The 24,082-nt window shown below is 34.5% G+C and overlaps 1 protein-coding gene across 7 annotated transcripts in view; it reads left to right on the forward strand.

The window, feature by feature from the left end:
- Positions 1-24,082, forward strand: part of LEKR1 (leucine, glutamate and lysine rich 1) — a 215,846-nt gene that overhangs the window by 17,898 nt on the left and 173,866 nt on the right. For 6 of the 7 annotated variants that reach the window (XR_010155848.1, XM_054681212.2, XM_526361.7 and 3 more), the window contains exon 3: positions 8,699-8,913. The exons of the other annotated variant lie outside the window; for it this stretch is intronic. Coding sequence is in view for 5 of the 6 variants with exons in the window: in XM_054681212.2 (XP_054537187.1) it covers positions 8,699-8,913 (215 nt within the window). In the remaining variant the exon portion in view is untranslated. The remainder of the gene's footprint in view (positions 1-8,698; positions 8,914-24,082) is intronic. 7 annotated transcript variants of the gene reach the window in all.

The following is a 24,082-nucleotide window of genomic DNA, read 5'->3' on the forward strand; positions in this document are numbered from 1 at the left end:
CATCGAGTTTACTAAGGTGAGGATTCCCAGTGGAAAAATAGGTATTGGAGGAAATATACTTTGGAAGTATATATAGATAGACATAGGCATATCATTTATAATTTACATAGGGTAAAGCCAACATTTCTGATATTGCTCAATAACATGTCTTTATGGATGAATCTCTGATATTTTAGTCCCAGATTGATTTTTTCTATTTTTATTATTTTAAAATTAAACTTCTTATTTTGAGATAATTGTAGATTCACATGCAAGGTAAGAAATAACACCAAGAAATCCCACTTATTCGTCATCTAGCTTCCTGCAGTGGTAACATCTGGCAAAACTAAAGTACAGTGTCATAACCAGGATATTGACAATTGATACAGTCAAGATACAGAACACTTTCATCACAACAAGGATTCTTCATGTTGTCCTTTTATCACCACATTCACCTTAACTTCCCCAATCTCTTCCCTACTCCCAGTCCATGGCCCTGGCAACCATTGGTCTGGTCTCCAATAATTTTATGTCAGGAATGTTATATAAATGGAATCATGTAGTGTGTAATATTTTGGGATTAGCTTTTTTCAACCTGTAATTTTCTGGAGTTTCATTAGGTTGTGTGTATCAATAGTTTATTCCTTTTTATTGCTGAGTAGTATTCCATGGTATGAATGTACCAGTTTGTTTAACCATTTACCTACCCATTGAAGGGAATCTAGGTTTTTTCCACTTTTCAGCTGCTTTACATATAAAGCTGCTATAAACATTCATTTATGTGAACATACATTTTCATTTTCCTGGGATAAATGGCCAAGAGTTCAATTGCTATGTTATATAGTAACTACAGGTGTTTTTTTTTCTTTTAAAAGACACTACTAAACTGTTTTCCAGAGTGGGTATACCATTTTACATTTTTTACCTGCAGTATATGAGTGATCCAGTTTCTCCACATCTTTACCAGCATTTGATGTTGTCAGTGATGTGTAGTGAGTGATATCTCATTGTGGTTTTAATTTGCATTTTCCTAATGGCTAATGAAATGATGTTGAATATCTTTTCATGTGCTTATTTGGCATCTGAATATCCTCTTATGTGAAAGGTCTCTTCAAGTCTTTTTGTTCATTTTCTAATTAGACTTTTTTTTTTCTGCTGAATTTTGGAAATTCTTTATATAATCTAGGTACTAGTAAGAGATGTGGTTTTCAAATATTTTCTCCTGGTCTGTAGCTTGTCTTTTTATCCTCTTTGCAAGGTCTTTTACAGATCAGAAGTTTTTAAATTTGATGAAATTCAGGTTATCAGATTTTCCATTTATGAATCATGCTTTTGGTATTAAATATGAGGTCTTTTCCAGTTTAGATCCTGAAGATTTTCTCCTATTATTTTCCTAAAAATATTTCTTCTAATATTTTCTACTTTTATATTTTATATTTTTGTCCCTACTTGTAGAATATGTGAGGTTTAGGTTGAGGTTCCTTTTTTAAAAAAAAATGTATGGATATCCAATTGTACCAGCACCATTTGTTGAAAAGGCTATCTTTCTTTCATTGAACTGCTTTTGTACCTTTGTCAAAAATCAGTTTGGCATATTTATGGAGGTCGTTTTCTGTTCTGTTCCATTGATCTATGTGTCCTTCCTTCTGCCAATATCATACAATCTTGATTACTATAGCAATACAGTGTGTTTTGAAATCAGGTAGTGATTCCCCCCACTTTATTCTTCTTTTTCAGCATTATTTTAGCTATTCTAATTCCTTTGGCTTTACATACAAATTTGAGAATAACTCTTTCTATATATAAAATATCTTGCCGAGATTTTGATAGAAATTGGATTATACCGGTTTAGGGAGAATTGATATCTTTACTATTTTGAGTCTTCCAAACATAAACATAGTATCTCTCTCCGTTTATTTAGATCTTCAATATATTTCATCAGCATTTTGTAGTTTTCAGCATATGAATCTTGTACATATTTTGTTATATCTACACCTGAGTATTTAATTTTTTGGAGCAGTTGTAAATATATATATATGTATGTATTGTATTTTCAATTTCAGTGTTCAGGTGCTCACTGGGTATATATATAAATGCAGTTGATTGTTCTGTTTGTATCTTGAAACATGCAACCTTGCTGAACTTACTAGTTCTAGTTTTATTGTCGATTTCTTGGGATTTTCTATGTAGATAATTATGCCATCTCAATTAAGGAGAGTTTTATTTTGTCCTTCTAATATGTATGCCTTTTATTTCCCCTTCTTGCATTGTTGCTCTGGCTAGATATTCTAGCACTATATTGAATAAATGCAGTGAGGGTGGATATCCTTGCCATTTTCCCAACCTTAGGGGGAAAAACACTGAGTCTTTTACTACTAATTATAATAAAGCTGTAGGGTTTTTTTTTGTAAGTGCCCTTTACTAAATTGATTTTTAAATTTGTAAATAAGCAGGTTAACTTAATGATGAGGAAGGGTCCTAATGGCTTTATGAAGTAGTCAGGTGGTCTGTTTGACTAATGAGCTTGAAGTATATATTGCCCTATCTCAAAAACTTTCTCCTAATCTGAATGAAATTTACTAAACACTCATTGTTTTTGAGTAAAGGCATCTTACTGAATGGAAAACCTCTTAGAAGGATTAATATTTCATACTGCTATCACTCTTATCTACAAAGAATTGTTTATTTCCTCCTTGTCTAAGCACAGAAAGCATCATATGGGTGGGAGAAGGAGGCACAATTGTATGTATGTATGTATGTATGTATTTATTTATTTGAAACAAGGTCTTGCTCTGTTGCCCAGGCTGGAGTGCAGCAGCACCATCTCAGCTCACTGCAGCCTCTGCCTCCTGGGCTCAAGCAACCCTACCACCTCAGCCTCCCAAGTAGCTGGGACTGCAGGCGCACACCACCACGCCTGGCTAATTTTTTAAAAATTTTTTGTAGAAATAAGGTCTCACCGTGTTGTCCAGGCTCATCCTGGGCTCAAGCAATCCACCTACCTCGGCCTCCCAAAGCGCTGGGATCACAGGTGTAAGCTACCATGCTTGGCCAAGAGGCACAATTTTGAAATAGAGAATGCCACAGTTGGGCAGCAGGAAGGTACTCAGTAGTTTTTCTAGTTGAAGCACAGACAGGAACTGTGGAAAGGATCTGAAGCCTAATTTAACCTTTTTAAAACATTTACATTATTTTTATATTAAATAACTATAATTTTAAAAGTATGAACACTGCATTTGAGAAGTTTGTTTCATAGTTTATTTTCAAATGGTTCTACATTTGTTTAATATACTGCATTTGTTAATGTCTCCTCCAAAGTGCATCTTGTAGAACACCAGAACATCCTGTTAATGATAGGCCTTTTGTCAAGAATGACAGCATGTCATTATTTTACTTTCAAAACGAGAGGATGATATAATACCAAGTTATAAGAATGAAGCACAAATTATATTTCACAAAAAGCAGATAACTTACTTCATTTGGGAACATAATTACAGTATTTCATATCTTCTCAAGTTTCACAAAAATGCCCTAAGTAATTAGCTCATATAGGCACTAATAATTTGAAAGGGTTATTACATTTTTTTCTATAGCAGTTTTGCTTACAGAACATTATTTACAATTTAATAGCATTGAAAAATTTTGTGCAATGTATTTATTTAACATTGCTTACTTAATGATTCAGGTAAAGTCAGAAGACCACTCTTGTGGACCTATTATTTTAAAATCACATTGTCTTGTTTTCTACATCATAATGAATATCATGTTTTCTCTTTCCTTGCTGAACTTCTAGAAAACCTATTCTCTAAAATGTATTGCTTCACATAAAATACATTTCAGCCTTTTCTCCCTTGACTGCTATGATGAAATAACATTCTAATAGCTTTCACAATGTGAAGTTTATAGCATTTCTGTTTTATTCATCAGGCTGCAAATCTACTCCACCCTTCAAGAGTTTTCTCTAGAATAAAGATAGGACACTTTGCCAGGAGCAGGGCAAGAACTGCAATTAATAGGCAAGGATTAATGATGAAAGTGACTTACAGTAAGCAACAATTTTCAAATTGAGAAGAAGAAACTAAAATGCAAGATGGGCAAAAATTTTAAGAAAATATCCATCTGTTCCTAATTAGTTCAGATTTATTGACATGGATGAATTATATTTCTGAGGGCTGATAGTGTCTTTGCATAGGATTGCAGAGCCACTCTTGGTTATGTCTGAAGACATGCAGAGAGTAATAGGATAATGCACAAATGCCATTTCATGTATACAGTGCCCGTAAATTACAACCAATGAACTTAATTTCAATCCTAGACAAGATTTAGAATATATTATGAAAGGGTGATTTGTGAGGATATATTAGAGAAAACAATAACCCTTGGGCCAATTTTATGTTCACTGAGAGTAAGCATGTAGGCTTTGCCATTTCATTTTATGTAGGATTACTAGATCCAGGAACCATATTAGGCATAGAATATATGGACTTTATGAAAACATTTGACAAAGTTTGTCATAATATTCCTGAAGACAGTATAAAATAAATATAGGCTGGTAACAAAGATAATTGGATAATTTAATGATCGGATTAAGAGTTGTACCTGAAATATGCTGAATAATAGAACAGTATCAACCAATGTGATATGACATGCTGTGGAGTTCTGTCCTCAACTTAGTCAATTTAGCATTTTAAAATCAGAGAGTGAGATACATAAAATGACTTATAAGGATCAACTTTGCAAAAGACATAAAGCTTAGAATTTTCTGGATACCAGTGGCAATAACTAAGGTAATAACCAAAGGCAATAACTATGTCTAAGACATATATATCTATGTTATTTTATTCATTTTTTATTATTATACTTTAAGTTTTAGGGTACATGTGCATTCAGTTAGGAAAAGAGGAAGTCAAATTGTCCCTGTTTGCAGATGACATGATTGTATATCTAGAAAACCCCATTGTCTCAGCCCAAAATCTCCTTAACCTGATAAGCAACTTCAGCAAAGTCTCAGGGTACAAAATCAATGTGCAAAAATCACAAGCATTCTTATACACCAATAACAGAGAAACAGAGAGCCAAATCATGAGTGAACTCCCATTCACAATTGCTTCAAAGAGAATAAAATACCTAGGAATCCAACTTACAAGGGATGTGAAGGACCTCTTCAAGGAGAACTACAAACCACTTCTCAATGAAATAAAAGAGGATAGAAACAAATGGAAGAACATTTCATGCTCATGGGTAGGAAGAATCAATATCGTGAAAATGGCCATATTGCCCAAGGTAATTTATAGATTCAATGCCATCCCCATCAAGCTACTAATGACTTTCTTCACAGAATTGGAAAAAACTACTTTAAAGTTCATATGGAACCAAAAAAGAGCCCACATTGCCAAGTCAACCCTAAGCCAAAAGAACAAAGCTGGAGGCATCACGCTACCTGACTTCAAACTATACTACAACACTACAGTAACCAAAACAGCATGGTACTGGTACCAAAACAGAGATATAGACCAGTGGAACAGAACAGAGCCCTCAGAAATAATGCCGCATACCTACAACTATCTGATCTTTGACAAACCTGACAAAAACAAGCAATGGGGAAAGGATTCCCTATTTAGTAAATGGTGCTGGGAAAACTGGCCAGCCATATGTAGAAAGCTGAAACTGGATCCCTTCCTTACACCTTATACAAAAATTAATTCAAGATGGATTAAAGACTTACATGTTAGACCTAAAACCATAAAAACCCTAGAAGAAAACCTAGGCAATACCATTCAGGACATAGGCATGGGCAAGGACTTCATGTCTAAAACACCAAAAGCAATGGCAACAAAAGACAAAATTGACAAATGGGATCTAATTAAACTAAAGATCTTCTGCACAGCAAAAGAAACCACCATCAGAGTGAACAGGCAACCTACACAATGGGAGAAAATTTTTGCAACCTACTCATCTGACAAAGGGCTAATATCCAGAATCTACAATGAACTCAGACAAATTTACAAGAAAAAAACAAACAACCCCATCAAAAAGTGGGTGAAGGATATGAACAGATGCTTCTAAAAAGAAGACATTTATGCAGCCAAAAAACACGTGAAAAAATGCTCATCATCACTGGCCATCAGAGAAATGCAAGTATCTATGTTATATACTCAAATATATGTGAGTCTAAGATAATATAAGATATATATTTTTATATATTTTATATATTTGTATATATTTACATTTACATCTGTAGTTCTGTACTTGGATCTGAAAAGCCAAATGCTCACATAATAGAATGGAAAGTATTGGTCCCAAGGAATATGGAGCTTAAGGGAGAAAAGAGAAAGTAGTAGAGGAAGATTGGGCATGAATTCCAAATGGCAAGTAGGGCAGCCACAACTCAAGAGGGACTGAAGTGAGGAACTGGAAGAGTTTGGGGTATAAGACAGTGGCTGGTTCCTTATTTTCTCTCTCTTTCTGGAGCTACAGTGTCCTCATCTCAGCTTCTGTCTCTGTGTCTACTCATTCATGTCTCAGAATTTTAGTTATGTTAGTTACTTTGTATCTTGTGCATGACATTTTCTGTCTTATGGCTGTGCCAAAGGTGACCTAAGTGCCTGAATCTTCAACAATTACAGGCCCAGTTGGCTCATACCAGCTTGGGCTTGGTTCTTCTGGGTCTGATGTCCAATCCTGGTTCACCAGTCAGCCATGGCTAGGGTAGATAGGTGGAGGGAGTCTTAGTCACATTGCCAAACATGGCAGCCAGGGCTGAGGAAAGTGGATTCTCTAAAATGGAAACATAGACAGAAAGGAAATAATTGGTATATTCAGTATAATAAGACGTTGGTTTGCACTGCAGTATTTTTAAAATCAGGGGTTTTATTTAACATAAAGCCAGTTATAGTATATAAAAGCAAAATATAATTGCTAAAAATATTAAAGACCAATGAGATCTAAGGTTGCATTAGAACGTATTACAATGATATTAGTAATGAGATATTAGAATGAGAGAAGTTTGAGTCTTCTCTCATTCTGTTTTAGTGAGACCAGCCACACTAAACTATTGCGTCTGGGCACCATACTTTGAAACACATGTAGAACACTGGAAAAAATTTAGAGAAATCTAGAATGAGGAAGAAATTCAGCTGAAGAAATTGTAAGTGTTGACCTAGAGAAGAGAAGACATGGAGTGTTCCTGATAGCTGTCTTCAAATATTAGAAAGACCTTCATGTGAAAGGGGCCTGGGGATGTCCCACATGGTTTCTAAGAGGACTGGAGCTGGTGCACACTTCAGGGAGGCAGATTTGTGATGAGCCTAAGAAAGGATTTCCTGAGAGACACAACTGGCAGAAGATGGAACAGAATGCTTTAAAAAGTAGTTTCCCATCATTTGGGATGTTAAAATAAAGGATAGGCAACAACATATTTAAGTTGAAGTAGATTAATGGAATTGAATCCATCTAGAGCTTGAACCAGATTATCTTTATGATTACTTTTATAAATCTATACATTTTATATAGTGGCAAGTAGTTGATATAATCATTAATCTATATCCCATAATACTGTATTATGGTTTTTAATTTAAAATTTTTACTATTAAAGTTTAAAGGAGCCAAATTTTACTTTATAAAAATGTGTTATTTTTTTCTTCCAGTTGACATTTGTGTAATGACATTGGTAGGCAGATATGGTGGCATTACTATTAGTTACAGCAACAGTTTCTATAGTTTCAAGGGAGGTTACTTTAAGAGTAAATCTTGGATAATGCAAGAGTTAATTTCAAATTTAGTGCCCTGGAGCAAGCATTTTATGAAGCCATCTCTTATCCTTTATGAATAGGAAAACAAGCAGAGGCTACTGAGAAATATTTATACCTGAAACAGAAAAAAGAACTATCTCCCTTCTGACTTGGCTAAAATTTCATTTTTCACTGGCCCTATGCTGGCCAAAAGTCACACAACACTTTATCTGAAGGAAGGAAGAGGATCTATCCAATATACATGTGATAGATAAATATAATACAGATGGTTAAAGGCACAGGTGCTGGTTTTAAATAGACCTGAGTTTTAATCCCAGCTTCTCCGCATATCAGCTGGTTATTTAACTTTAGTAGTCTCAGTTTTTTTAAAAAAGTCTGTAAAATGGGTATAACCGTACCTACTAAGAACTGATTTGGGGAGAATAGATTAGGTTCAAAGTATTTTTCCTATTTGTAGATTTAAGACAGAATGTTAAATTTCTGTAAAAATCATAAAATGCTGAAACTGAACAGAAACAGAATTCATTTGGTGAAATGTCATAATTTTACAGATGAGGAAAATAAGATCTGAAAAAGCCAGGAGAACAGAGCAGTTTGCAATTAAAGAACAGTGATTTCCTCCCACTTCGTGGAAAATTCATCTTAAAACTGGAATTATAAAGATTATAAATTTTTCACTATATTTGGTTTTATTTTATGGAAAATATTTCAAGAGTAAATTTTTCTTAGAGATACCATGGAGAAACAATTGCTCTGAAAGATCTTTTTCTAATCCCAAGATTTTGTGTCAGACTCAATATGCCAGTTTAAAATTTTTTATACAAGTGTTAGCAATGTCGTAATTATTGCTCCAAGGCATAGTATACTATGTATTTACTTCATTCAACCAGCATGGCTACAATATCTTCAGTTGAACTTGTTTTTTCAGAATTAAAAAAAATTTGGTAAGTGTATGTTCTGTTTCCTAGATGTTGCCTGAAGAAAAAGTTTGTAAGTACTGTGGAGTCAGCTATCTAATTCTTCATGAATTTAAGGCTATGGAAGAAAAAGTGAAAGCAATGGAAAAAGAGATGAAATTTTATCAAGGAAGTGTAGATCGTGAAAAGAGACTTCAAGAAAAGCTGCATTCTCTTAGCCAAGAACTTGAACAGTACAAAATTGACAACAAATCCAAAACAGAAAGGTTGAGTATGTTTTTCTTTTCTATCATTTATTTAGTTGAAAGACAGCTACAGGAAATAAATACACTTTGTTTTTCTAAAATTTCTCTACATCAGGTATAGTTTATACTTTAATGCATTTGTTTCTTAATTATATTAAAAATTACTAAATATAATTATTATAGTTTGCTTTCTTTTGAGGCATGTATTTACTATCTGAAAAATTAGAAACCAATTAATTTAGTAACCACCAGCTGAGACATTCAAATTTTTTTCCCAGGTATATATATCTTACGTTTTATTATTAGGAAAATTTATCTATCAAAAATCAGATTAATTTTGGTAGTTTTTCATACATTTATTTTTAAATGGCTTTGGATTTTTAGATTTGTAGAATAAGGCTTTCATGTTTTGAAAAAGATGCCAAGACGTTCAAATTAGTGTGTGATTTTAAATTATTGGAATTGGAAATAAATTAAAGAATGGGTTTCTAATTTTGTAGAATCTAATCAGCAATCTAGCCTGCCTAAAGACACTTCAGTGAGCCTACACAGGAGAGTTTTTGCTGGTGTTTTATAGTTTTTCCTATGAATGAAAATTTCTTGATTTAAAGTATTGACAGTTGATGTTAAGAGACCTTGAGTTAATGAATTTAATGAATAAATTTAATGAATAACATGTCTATGTAGTGGAAACTTGCTTAAGTCTCTTTGGATTAAATACTTTTATTAAATTTTGTTACAGAATTTTATATAAAAATATATAATTGCATTAAATGCCAGTTGAGCCAGATATTTCTTAGTTTTTTACCAAAAAAAGTTGTTATAGTTTATTTAATTTCACATCTGAATAATAAAGTATTTTATGATATTTTCATGGAAAAGCTTAAAAATTTGAAGTATTATTTACAATTTTTAATTTGCAGGGGTTTTACCTGTCAGGGATTCTTTTGTTTGGTGTATTCACACCTTACTTTCTTTAATAAAATGTATTATACATGTAAGACATAAACACATGAAGTAAAAGAAGTATAGAGAATAAATAATAAGGCAAGAAAGTCTTTGTACCCTGCTGATTATACTATTACTGGTACCCAGCTGATTGTACTGATTGTATTCTTACTGGTACCCTGCTGATTGTACTGATTGTATTCTTACTGGAGGTAAAAATCACTTTTTTTTTTTTTTTTTTGTGACAGAGTCTTGCTCTGTCACCAAGGCTGGAGTGCAGTGTCATGATCTCAGCTCACTGCAGCCTCTGCCTTCTAGGTTCAAGCAATTTTCCTGCGTCAGCCTCACAAGTAGCTGGGATTACAGGTACACACCACCATGCACGGCTAATTTTTTGATATTTTTAGTAGAGACAGGGTTTCACCATGTTGGCCAGGCTGGTCTCAAACTCCTGACCTCAGGTGATCTGCCCACCTGGGCCTCCCAAACTGTTGGCATTATAGGCGTGAGCCACTGTGCCCAGCCAAAAATCACTTTTAATGATTTGGTGTATGTCTTGGTAGATCCTTTATTGTACCTTTACCTTTATTACAAATGTATTTTCTTTTCTCTTTTCTTTCTTTCTTTTTTTTTTTTGAGACAGGGTCTTTCTCTGTTGCCCAGGCTGGTGTAAAATGGCACTATCACGGCTCACTGTAGCCTTGACCTTCCGGACTCAAGCTATCCTGTCACCTTAGCCTCCCGAGTAGCTGGGACCACAGGTGCACACCACCATGCCTGGCTAATTTTTGTATTTTGTAGTTTTTTTTTTTTAGAGATGCTGTTTTGCTATGTTGCCTATGTTGGTCTCGAACTCCTGGGCTCAAGTAATCTGCCTGCCTTGGCCTCCCAAAGTGCTGGGATTATAGGCATGAGCCACGTGCCCAGCCTTATTTTCTTAATATATGTAGTTTATATCTTTATCTTTTAATAGACTAGTTTTAACATTAGCAGTATATCAAACATATTGTTGTGCTGCTGACATTTGCCACTTAACTATATATATTGGAAATTGTTCCATGTTAATGTATGTAGATCTACCTTGTTCTTAACTACACCAACATTTTTGTTACCAAGAATATGCTATAATTTACTTAATCAATTTTCTTTTCAACATTTATATTATTTCCAATTTTTGTTATTACATGTAGTATTTGTATTTATATTCTTGTGAACATATGTTGTTCCAAAGGATACATTTCTAGAAGTGGAACTACTGAAAGAAAGCAAATGCCAGTTTAAAATTTTGATGGGTATTATACCAAGTAGTCCTTTGAGAAATTAGCATTAACTTACTTTTGGCCAATAGTTGATGAAGTGACCACTTTCCTACATTTTGTTAATATTGGGTTTTTCTTAATTTTTTTCAATCTCTTGAGTGAAAAATGTTACCTCATGGTTATTTAATTAGTATTTGTTTTTTGCCAATGAAGCTGAACGTTTGTTTGTGTATTAGACATTTATATTGATTACCTATATACATATATTGACCATGTTATTGGGTTATTTGCTTATTTTTGTTTATTTGTAGGTGCTTTTAATATAATATTGGCATTATACTGTGTTTATATATGTTGTTAATATTTTCTCATGGTTGCTTGTCCTTTCACTTCATTGTATTTTTTGCTGTATCTTTTAAAAATTTTAATAATATCCTGTGCCAGGTTCTGGTTGGTTAAGAGTTTTGTGTCAAGTTCTTTTAGTTGCAAACAATGGAAACTTATCTGACACGAACCTAAACACAAAAGAGAATTTATTGGAAGAGTATGAGGTGATAGCTCATTGAAAGAAAGGAAAAACTCAAGAACCCTGGCTTTGGAAATGGACTAGAAACAGAGCTTGTTCAGGGATCTGGGAAATCTGGGGTAAATTCACTCAACTTTTTTTTCCTTGCATCATTCCCTTCAAGATTCAAATCCCAGAAGAGTCTCACTGGCTTTACTTCTTTTATGTGACCACCCTCCAATTCCACCCCCTTAGCCTGATGAAGGGGGGAACCTTGATTGATAGGTCTATGAAGACTTCATACAATGAGAGCAAAGGTATTCACTAAAGAGAAGTTAGAGTACTGTTATCAGAAGAAGAGGGAATAGACTCACGCAAGTAGAAACAACAACATATGTTTAAAACTTATAGTATTAGAATTAGCTTTTTAATCTATTTAGTATTAATTTTGTATATAATTTGAGGTAGATTTCCAATTTCATGTTTGTTGTTTCTCAGATGTCTGGCTGTTGGCCCAATATCACTTATTAAATTCTTCATCCTCTCTCCCTTGACTTGAAATGCCACCTATTAATTTTTCTTCTAGCATATTTCTGGATGGTCTGTTTTGTGTTATTGATTTATTGTCTATCATTGAGTCAGGGCCACACTTTTAACTACTTTAGCTTTATAATATATTTTTGATATTTTGTAGGACAAGTGTTTGGTTTGCCTTTCAGGTTACCCTGGCTTTTTAGTATATTTTCTTTTCTGGATGAACTCTAGAATCAGCTTGTCCGATTCCATAAAACATGCTGTGTTATGATTTAGACTGGGATTGCATTTACTTTCTAGAGCAGTTATATTATCTCGATAATTGACATCTTTATAATCTTAAGGCTTCTTATCCAGGAACATGGATTCCCCATTTATTCAGATGTTCTTTAAATCCTTCAATACAATTTTATAATTTTTAAATACATTGTGTATTAGTTTAATTCTTGGACATATTTTTGTTGCTTTTGGGAAAGATGTCTTTTTATTACATTTTTTTGAATGCTATTTATTTCCGTAGCTAGCTTCCTCATTGAATTCTTTTATTAGTTGTTTGAATTTTTTAATTTTCTTGAATATTTGTTATATATGTTTATAACACACACATACATGTAAAACAGTCACATCATATGCAAATAGTGCCTGTCCTCTTTTTATTTCCAATAGTTATACCCTTTTCCTCCTTTTTCTTGTCTTATTAAATTAGATTGGACCTGTAGAACAGTGTTGAATAATAAACTTGTAGAATGCATCTTTATATTTATTTCTAATGTAATGCAATCCTGCCTAGGATGTTTCTGGTTTTAAAAGGACATCTGCTATAGGTTTCTTAAAGATACCTTTTATCAATTTAAGGAATTCTTCCTTTTATTTCTAGTTCTTTAAGTTTATTTAAAATCAGATGACTATTGAATTTTAATAAATGCTTTTCTATCTTCTATTGAGATGATCATATGATTTGTTTTCCTTTAATCTGTTAATATAGTAAATCATACTAATGGATTTTCTAATATGAAGCTAAACTTACATTTTTGATAGAAAGCCATTTTGATCATGTTACGTATTTCAGGGTTCCCAAAGTCTCATGTATTTGCTTGCCTTCTTCATGATTCTTGCCACTGCTATAAGTACTCTGCACTATTCTATTTTTCTGTGAATTATCCCTTAAATATATGTATTTCTATGCATATAGTAAGTGGAAAAACACTTATCACTTGCCATAAATACAAGATTTAAAAAATAAGTATATAGCTACAGGTTGAGTAACTTTTATCTTTGGATAAAAGCATTGGATAAAAGTACTTTGGTCCAGAAGTGTTTTGGATTTTGAAATATTTTCAAAATACATACCAGTTGAGCATCTAATCTGAAAATCCAAAATGTGAAATGCACTATTGAGTGTTTCCTTTGAAAATTATGTTGACACTCAAGAAGTTTTGGATTTTGGATAATTTCTTTATTAAAATAAAAGTGTTTTGTTTCTGTAACACTAACAAAATTGCCCATGCTAATGGTGATTGTGAAATAGTTTATGAAGAGCATTGTTCTTTTGAAATAATGCTGCTAATATTTTACATAGCTATTTGCGTCTGTGTTCACAGGTGAGGTTGGCCTATAGTTTTCTTGTGGCATACAGACTAGGTTATACTTATCTTTTCTAATAAGTTAAGAAGGCTTTTGGCTTTGGTGTGCACCAGACATCTTGAATAGCACATGAATTTTTTGTTCTTTGAAGATTTGGTAGATCTTCATTAAAAATGTATTTTGTAGAGGGAGGGTTGGTTGAATTTTGATGACCTATTATGTTTCCTCTGTAATTATTGGTTTACTTATGGATTTTTTACCTCTTTTTGAGTCAGTTTTGGAAGTGTTTTCCTGGAAAATCAAGCATTTCACTTGGCATTTCAAATTTCTGGATGTTTAGTATTATAGAGTATCCTCTTATTTAGAAGCTTTCCTCTGTATCTGTTATGACTCCATTTCTCTTTCCTTGAGTAGTTTATTTGCGTTTGATTGAGAAAGAGACAAGAAAGAGAGTGAAGGACAGAGAGAGAGAGAGCTTTTTTCCTAGGAAAATAAACAAATTTGTCTATTTTGGCCTTTTTAAAGAACCAGATTTTTGTTTAAATTAATCAAATATGTTCCTTTTTAAAATTTATATTTATCAGGCCAGGCGTGGTGGCTCACGCTTGTAATCCCAGCACTTTGGGAGGCCGAGACAGGCAGATCACCTGAGGTCAGGAGTTTGAGACCAGCCTGGCCAACATGGTGAAACCCCGTTCTCTACTAAAAATACAAAAATTAGCTGGGTGTGGTGGAAGACATCTGTAACCCCAGACACTTGGGAGGCTGAGGTGGGAGAATTGCTTGAACCTGGGAGGTGGAGGCTGCAGTGAGCCGAGAATCATGCCACTACACTCCAGCCTGGGTGGCAGAGCGAGACCCTGTCTTAAAAAAAAAAAAAATCTGTTTTCTATCCTTTCTTTAATGTTTAGTTTTCTTTCTACTTACTTGAGTTGAAGTCTTTGGTTAATTTATTTTCAGTCTCTTTTTCTAATAAATAAATTTAAAGCTATTAAGTTTTCCTGTGGCAACAGTCTTTGGCAACAACAAACTTTTTGATAATAGTATTTTATTTTCATTTACTTCTAAATAAGATGAAGTTTAGTTTTTATTTGCTTTTTAATCCAAGAAATACTTGGAGGAATGTTTTTAAATTTCTAAATGGATAGGTTGTTTTTTGACTATCCTTTTATCTATGTCTATTTTTATTCCAGGTTGAAGAGAATATAACCTATTTGGGAGACCGTATTAAGAGTTTAATAAACAATAAGTTTTGGAAATATTCTGTAGTTACTCAAAAGGGTACATAGTCTCCTTTTAATGGATATAACTTTCTAATAGATCCATTAAATTACACTGGTTAATTGCAGTATTCAAATTACATATATTTGTACTTAGTTTTGTCAATTTCACTTGAAAAATGATAAGGGAATATTGAAGTCCTTCAAAATGAATATGGATTTGTCAGTTTCTGTCTATGTCAAAATTAAGTTCATGGGGGTATATAAAACCATCTTTTTAGATTTTATATGTTTTGCTGATATAGAATATCCTTCTTGACCTTAAATTTTTCTAACACTGGATTTAAAAAATTATAGTTTGTATCTTTACACTTCACAACGTTTTATACTGACTTTTTAACAAATTAATAAACTTTATTTTTTAGAGCAGTTTTAAGTTCACAGCAAAATTGAGTGGATCAGAAAGTTTTCATATAACACAGTCCCCACACTCACACAGCCTCCTCTTCACACCACAATGATACATTTGTTATAGTTGATAAAGCTACATTGACACATCATCATCATCCCAAATATATAGTTTACATTACGTTTTACTCTTGGTATTATACATTCTAAGGGGTTTGACAAATGTATAAAGACATTATCCACCATTGCAGAATACAGAATAGTTTCATTAATACAGAATAGTTTCATTCATACAGAACAGTTTCACTACCCTAAAAATACTCTGTGTTCTACTTATGCATCCTCCTTCCCCATTAACACTTAGCAACCACTGATCTATACTGTTGGTGTTTGGCTGGAGTATGGCAAGTACTGCCAAGAATACTTTCTGTCATTCAGTCACCCTTCCCCTACTCAGCTAGGTGGATTAAATTTTTCTTGGAGCTCTTTTTTGTCTATGGCTGTTGGTGGTTCTGGGTTGGAGACTTCGACAGCACCTTGTCTGGGATATATGAGAGTCAATAAGAAAACTCATGGATTTTATTGCCTTGGTATTTATCAAGTCCGAAGGTCCCTAGGCCATCTGCCTTCTTTACACTTTTCAGAGTCTTTCTATGCTGCTTATGTTATGTTCGGGGTGTTTCAGTTGTAAGGAGGATCTGGGAACAATGGGACTACTCCATCTTGGTGGAAATCTTGGGTTGGTTTTTTAGTCAAATTAAATATTGTTTTGAGTAACTTAGAATATTTCTAAAGAAGGTAATTGGTTAAATTCTCACAAATATCAGTAGATTACAGAAGTCAGTAGTTACACAATAAAATGCATCTCTAAGTGGCTGTTAAACATTTCCTCTTCAGTTTCTCCTCCGCTTATGCCAAATTGAGACTGTCATATGGAGAGTTAATCCACAGTAATGTAGGCTTGTTTATGAGGGACAGCACTTAAGAGTTCGGTTGGCAATTATCTCATGTTAGGTGAGCCAGATAAGTCAGTTTAGAGCAGTCAGCCCAAGGATAGGGCTACCTAAGGTAGGTACCAAAGGTCCAGAGATCCAGACTGAGTCTACAGTTTGAGACCAAATTAATGCAGAGAGTGTGTCTGAATTTACAAATGGAGAGAATTGGAGGAAATAAGTGTACCTGGCTGGAGTAGAGGGTGATGGGGCAAACAAGGCAGCTTTTGTTAGTCATTTTCCTTCCCTGCTAAACCTACCTACCTCCAACCTAGACTGGCTGGATCAGTTAGGAATACAATCTATAGTAAGTGGCTTAAATGGACAAAGGTTTATTTCTTGAAGGAAGAAGAAAGGGTATGGGCAGCTTAGTGATGTCACCAGGAACTCAATCCCTTTCTATCTCTCATTCTGTCTTGCTCAGTAAGTAGGCTTTTAGCCTTATACTGGTCTTATGATTTCATGATGGCTTCTGTATCACCAGATATCATGTTTAATTTCTAGGCAGGAATATGAAGGGGGAAGCAGTCAGGGGAAATGCTTATATTAGGAGATCAAAAACTTTTTCAGAAAGTTTCACCTTATGTGCTATTGGTCATGACTGCAGAGGAGTCTGAGGCATTGGCTGCAGGGTGTTGGCTTGTTGCTTCCTGAAACAATATCAGGTACTGTTGTAAGGAAGAAAAGGAAACAGACACTATCAGGGCCTGCCTCACTGGGCCATTAGATTTTTCTCCAGAGTATAATGTGTATGCTTAATTTCATTCATTGAGAGGAAGAAAAATAGTATCTTGAGAAAATAAATACATCAACAACTCCCTTTGTAAAAGGTCTTATCTTTTATACATGTCTCATCCAGGCTTCTGCTTTTTGTACTTTTGCAGCACTTTTTGGTGTTTATGGAAGTGTAGTGTAAAGGGCATTTATGCTAAAAATGATTGGGACAACTTAATTTTGAATAATCAAGATTTGATAGAACAAAGAACTGATGCAGAACTGTAGTTCTTATGGGATGGGGCCTACTTCCTAGGGAACTATTTTCAATCTCTGGGGCCTTTTCAATCCCTCACATCTCTCTTGAGATTCTGATTTGCCCATTTTGGGGTGTGGTAAGAATTCCTACAGTAAAATGAGGACTGCTACTGATGGAAGTCTGCTTGGGCATAGGAACATGGGAAAGGCAGGGAAAAAACGTTGAGTACCATTGTGGAAAAACATTCATTTTCAGGCCATTGAAAAATGGCTCCAGTAGACACAGGGCCATTAAAAAATAATTTTAAATCTAGAAGTTCATATCAATTTTTTTGTCTAGATGTGTAAGTATGAATTTATTACATTGATGTTTGTGCTATGCGTTACTTGAACTTTGAGGAACCTAAACAAGCTTATTTATAACATGTAGATCTAAGATCAGCTAATCTTTTTATTATCTTTTCATTTTTCTCCCACACCAACACTAGATTGTGCTCCAGACCAAAGTCCTTAGGTATAGAACATACTATTTTCTTTTATTTCTTCTCTCCATGAACATGTGCAAACAGTAAATAGAAGTTGACAGGGGTTTTTACTATCAGTATAAATAATGTTTACCTGGGTTTCCTTGTTACTAAAACTGGCAAGGTTAAGGAGATTGATACTTATTTAACAATATTGATAGACCTATGTATATGTGTATATCTTTTATTACCAGCATAACTTTGAAAGCCCTTCGTGTATAATTATGTTGTTGCTGTAGCAACATGGTTACCAAAATAAGGTACATTTTTTTCTGCTTTGTCTTTTTAAGGCATTCTTTTTCTCCCAAAGCTTTTTAATCAGCAGTTTCAGGCCCAGCCACTTATTATTTTTTCTATTCATCTTTCCACTTTGAATTTCCCTTGCTTAAAATTAGTTACTTATTATTATAACAAATAAAATAATTTTTATTGGCATAAATATAGTGGGAATTATAAGAATGAATTCGAAGGGAGGCAGTGTATGATGTGGTATAGCGTACAGGCTCTGCTAATACCTAATCCTATGACTTTACCCCTTAATCTTTCTGTGCTTTGGTTTCATCATCTGTAAAATGGACGGAGAAAGAGCTGCTTCACAGGGATGATACACACATTACTCATTGCTTGGTAGGAATTCAGTTACCTTTCACTTCCCTCACCTTCCTTTTTCCTTTTTCTATGTTTGTTAACTAAGGTTAGTAGCATACTGTTTCTCCCTATAAACATTGTCCCTTTCATACCTAACTTGGATATCTAAATATTGACTAATTTCACAAAGGAAGTTCTTGAGTCTAGGAAATATCCTAATCTCAGCTCTCCCACAATTAATTCCAACTTAATTGGTGTTTTAACCAAAGTCTAGCCCAGCTTTGGTTAAGTTCGCAGCCAGTGGAGTTCCACTCAGTGGAGTAGAGATTTTATGGAAAGCATAACTGTAGAACTTAATTATTACTTTTATTTATTATATCCCCTTTCTTTGCAGAAAGGATATGCAGTGATTTAAAAGGGCATAATAAAATTAGCAACATAGGAGGGAAAAGGGAGGGAGACGTTGGACAAAAAACAAGAATTTGAATATGTCGACCTCAAGGGTCAAAAGTTAAGTTTGGCTTTCCAGCAAATCCTTTTACCTGAGCTCCAGGGATTTTCATACTCATAGCCTTTTTGTAGGAGTAGGAATAGGGCAGGGGTTGGGGAGGTGGGTTTTTTGTTTGCTTATTTAAGCAAGGCTGACTTTAACATTGGAAGAAATCCCCAGGAAGTCTAAGCGAGATAATTCAGTAGAGTAATTAGGCTCTGGTGAGAACTTCTACTATCTATGTATCTGAAGCCAGTCCTAATAGGCAATAGGTGGCCACCCCGTCTAATGCTGGACTCCATGCTGCTCTTCATCAAGGAGGCAGCAAAATTATTTTAAAGAATGCACCTCTGGCTTGTCTTTCAGTTAGCTTTTCTCTTGACCCTCATCCCTCCACCCATCTCCTTACTGCCTCACTTACCATAACGCCTGAACAAACAAGTCAGATCATGTTATTTTAGCTTAAGAACAGGTTAATTTTTATTTGTTGCAGGTTTGAATTAATGCACCTTCACAAAAGTGGACAATTTGAATTTTTCTCAGATTCTTTACATACTATTTACATATTTATAACTGGGAACAGCTTTCAAATTGGAGAAAAATGAATTAACTCATTGACTAAAGTATGATCCACAACTCTTATATCCATTTTACAGATGGCTAAGCAAACACAAAGAGATTAAATAATGATGCTCACACAGCTGATCAAATTCTTTATCTTTCTCTTTTATATGATATCACTATTCAGGTTAGTTGAAGAAACCAAACAAATACAGCTATGGTAAGTTATGGTAGAGTGAAGAGACTGTCATTGGAGGCACCTATTTTAAAAGGACAAGGCACGCCAAATCTTGAGCCTTGTCTTCTTGGACTGAAGAAACCCAGTTGTACAAAAAGCCATCCAGTGTTAGCAACTCAACCAGGGTTGGTTGAGTTGACAGAACTGTTAGGGAAGCTATCCCTAGAAACATTGTGAAGAACTCAACAAGAAATCTTCATGTGTTATTTGCCACATTTTAAACTAAAGTGAAGATGTAGTGAGATGGAAAATTATTTTAATCAACTAAAGTGGCTCCACATTTGAAGTCACTAATTTAGACATCCCATTCTTTGTGTACTTCTCATTGTCCAACTTGATCAGTTTCATTGCGTCCTGAAGTCTACTGATGCCTCTACCTTCTCTCTTTCTTTTTCTGTTGTCACTTTCTTTCTTATCCAGCTTAGATGCCATGTTTGTTATGTCAGTCATCCTTTGACAGTATCTTCAAGTCCCATTTACATTATCCTTCCATCGTATCAGCTGGAAAAACTCCTAATGTGGATGACTCCAGTTAACCACACTCTTCATACAAGTACCCTGGCTGCCAGGAATCTGGCAGTGCCTATTATTTCCTCTTTTTATGGTATTTTCATCTTTTCTTTCTTTACAAACTCCTTCTTTTCCATCAGTATTTCCTCAGGACTCCAAATAAACAAACGAAATCTTCACTTAAACTGAGGCATCTTCCAGATACTTTCTTAGCTCCCTCTTTTCTTGCCATTCTTACTGAATAAATTACCTGGACTTACTGCTTTCATTTTCTCACATCCATATATCCCTCAGTTCACTGTAATTTGGTTTCATTCATCAACATTTCAAAAAAAGTTCTAATTCAGATCATCATTTATTTCCATGTTACTAAATCCAAAAAGTATGCTAGTTATTTGTCTTTCTTGACTTCTTAATAGCATTTGACACAGTATTTTACCCCTTTTATCTAAAACACTCTTATTTCATATCATATTCTCATTTTTTATGTGGCCTTTCATGATACCTATTGCTTTTTATTGTCCTTTTTTGGCCTCTCCACTTCCTCCTGCTATGTAAATACTGGAGACTTCCAGGGACCTGTCCACAGCTCTCTTCCATTTTTATTCTACATTCTCTCTTCAGTTTCCAGTTGCTTTTATTCAGCCCTGAAGCTTTAGTTACCCTCTCTTGAGGTAGGCTTCTGAATCACCACTTGCACTTCTAACATTTCTTGTGAGCCCCAGACTAATCTCTTCAGCTCTCTTTTTAACATCTTCACCTGGCTGTATCACAAGCTTTAATGTGTCCCCAAGTGAACTGTTTATCCTCTTTCTACTTGTGTTCTACCTGCTACTGTTGTGTTCCTAACTTTAGCATATGTTACCCTCATCATCACTCTGCAGCATTAAGGTAGTGTTGAGGCTGGGTTTTGAATCAGATTGCCTGGATTTGAATCCTGGCTGCACCAGTTATTAGTAGCTTGGACTTGGGCAAATTACTTAAATGCCCTTTGCCTCAGTTTTCTAGTCTGTAAAATGGGAATACTAATACTACCTTTGTCATGGAGTTACCCTGAGTATTAGATGGGGGTGTGTGAGATTTGTATCTTATATAGATTTAATAAAACATATGAATGGCTTATATAATGTAATTATGATTATCATCCATCCTGAGCATTATCTTTGATTCTTCCTGTATCACCTTCCTCTTAAATATTTCTTGAATCTGTCCATATGTTTATCAATTCATTCAACCACCATGCTAGTCCATTCTTTGTTTGCACATCTACAGTCATCCCTCTATCATCTCCCTGTTGCCCATTTTCAATTCATTCTTTATTCTGCAACCTGGTGGTTGTGTCAGAATGCATATTTGATCATTGTATCTGTCATAGGTTCATGTTTTCTTTAGAATAAGGCTCAAAATCTTCTCTATGGTCTGAGAGTCTGGGTGACCTCTCACCCTTGGTTATCCCTCGAGCCTCACTCTCTTTCAGTCACCTTACACTTTTTTTCCTGTTTTCTAAGAGATTATCTACTTCTTTTTGCTACCTCTTTCTGCTAAGAGATTATATACGTCTTTTTTCAGGGTTTAGCTGAGATGCCAGATCATCAGGAAGACATTTGCCCACCTCTAATGGGGTTCCCATGAACATCCTTTGTTTTCCCTTTTATAATGCTCCTTAAATACAATTATTTGTTTAATGTTTGCATTCCTGGCTAAGTTCCATGAAAACCAGTCTGATTCTTTGCTTTATCTATTTCTAGCACCTAACAGTGTCTGGCACATAGTAATGCTCTGAAAATATTTGTTGAATTAATTCATTTATGAGCAGATATGAAAAACGTTTTCTTGCTATGTTTGAGGAATTCTCCTTTGTCTGATATTTGTAGGCAGAAGAGCTTAACTTTCTCTCTAGATGCTGGAAAGGCCAGACACTTATGTTCTAAACCTACCTTGAAATTAAGGATGACTTTCTGTGAAGGTTCTGTTCAATGAGATGTGAGTGAAAATCTGCTGGGGGGTTCTGGGAAATTTTGCACCACCTCTTTCCTTTGTTTCTTCCTTTTTCCTCTTCCTCCCCAAAATGCAGAGGACAGGCTGGAGGCAGATTGGTCTTCTTGCAATGGTGAGATTACTGTGAGGATGAGCATGACATTTTAAGAAAGACAGAAGGATTCTTAGTCGTTGATGATATCTTGGTGTCCTTGTCCCCACCCTGAAATGCCTCTCTCCAGACCTCTTACTATGTGAAAATAATTAACCACTATATCGTTAATATACTATAGTCTGGTTTCTGTTATATGTAGCCAAATGCAATCCCTGATAGGTGCATGTAGTGCTTACATAACTTATTTGGTACCTATTGATATGATGTTTTATGATTGTAAATCAGTGGGCAGATGGCTGGATGGCTGGCTGGCTGGCTGGATGGGTAGGTGGATGGGTGGATGGATAGATGGGTGAGTAGGTAGATGGATGGATGGACAGCAACCAGTAGATTATAAACTAGTGGAAAAGAGAGACCGTATTTTATATTTTTTGTATTCCCCTTCCCCACACCCAACTCTATGCACCCTGCATACTGTCCTTCATATAGTAAATGCCCAACAAGTGTTTCTTGATGATGATGTTGATTGAGGTTTGAAAAGGATATTTCCTTAAGAAGGGCTCTGAGTTACAGGTTTCATTTGGATTCTAAACATGAAATCTCCTAAGAGAGAAGCCTCTGGACTTAATTTAAAGAGATACATAAACATTTGGGTCAATATTTGCTGTATCTCTGGTAATTTAGAAAATGAAATACTTTATAAAAGTCAGAATAAAGGATGTATCTTGGCAAATGGCCTTGCCAATGATGTTCAAAACAAAAGAACCATTATTAAATGAAAGGATGTCAAGTAGTATAATTCTCTGCTGAGATAGCTTATTATAAGTAAGACGACTATAAAATTTGTAGTCCAAATTGGAAACTTTTTGAGTAAAAGGAGGTGCTATCAGTAATTATTCTTGAACAATAAACTCAATCTGGAACTGTCCTAGGACTTATGATTAATTTTAAGAAAATAACTCATTTCTATACGTCAAAAAAGTCTACAATTTTGATATAGATTTGAGTCATTAGGTTGGTGCAAAAGTAACTGAGGTTTTTGCCAATAGTATGAAACTCTCTGAGGCCATTCCCTTTTCAGTATTTTGTACATGATTTCCCCCCTGGCCAAAATAAACTACCCATTTGATTTTTCTCTTTGTGGTTAAATTATTTTTATACTTCAAGATTCTTCTTTTTTATATTGTTACCTCCAGTTACTCCAGTCCACAATAATCTCTTTTTGATATTGGATAGCACTTATATTTTTAAACATGCAGCAAATAGGTATATACTGTCTTATTTTGTATTTTGTGTGTGTGTTTGTGTTCTTAAGTCTCAGCTTTTAAATATGTCACTATCTTTCAGAATAGAAACTATATCTTTATCTGCCCTTGTATTACCCACAGGATCTTGCATAATGGTAGGTGCATCGTAGGTGTTAAATAATATGCTGAGTTATTGAGATATGTGAGATAAGTCATGAAGCCAAGATTTTCATACTATATTTCATTTTTATTTTACCACTGTACATAACATAGGAATATTTATATACCTACTGGAAGGTACTGAGCTTATGTGTTGTTGTATATTGTAAATGATTTCCATGTCAAGAAAGGAGAAATGGAAACAGTGTAGCTCTTGCTGATACCTCTGTTTTCCATTAACAATAATGCATGTATGCCTATAGATGACTGTCTGCCATGAATTGCATCATTTATACTGGCTTTTAATATGCCTCACGGCATTTCAGGTTCTGTTCTCAGCAGGCAACCTTACTCACACT

The sequence above is a fragment of the Pan troglodytes genome, chromosome 2, assembly GCF_028858775.2.
Source record: "Pan troglodytes isolate AG18354 chromosome 2, NHGRI_mPanTro3-v2.0_pri, whole genome shotgun sequence".
Classification (NCBI taxonomy): Eukaryota; Metazoa; Chordata; class Mammalia; order Primates; family Hominidae; genus Pan; species Pan troglodytes.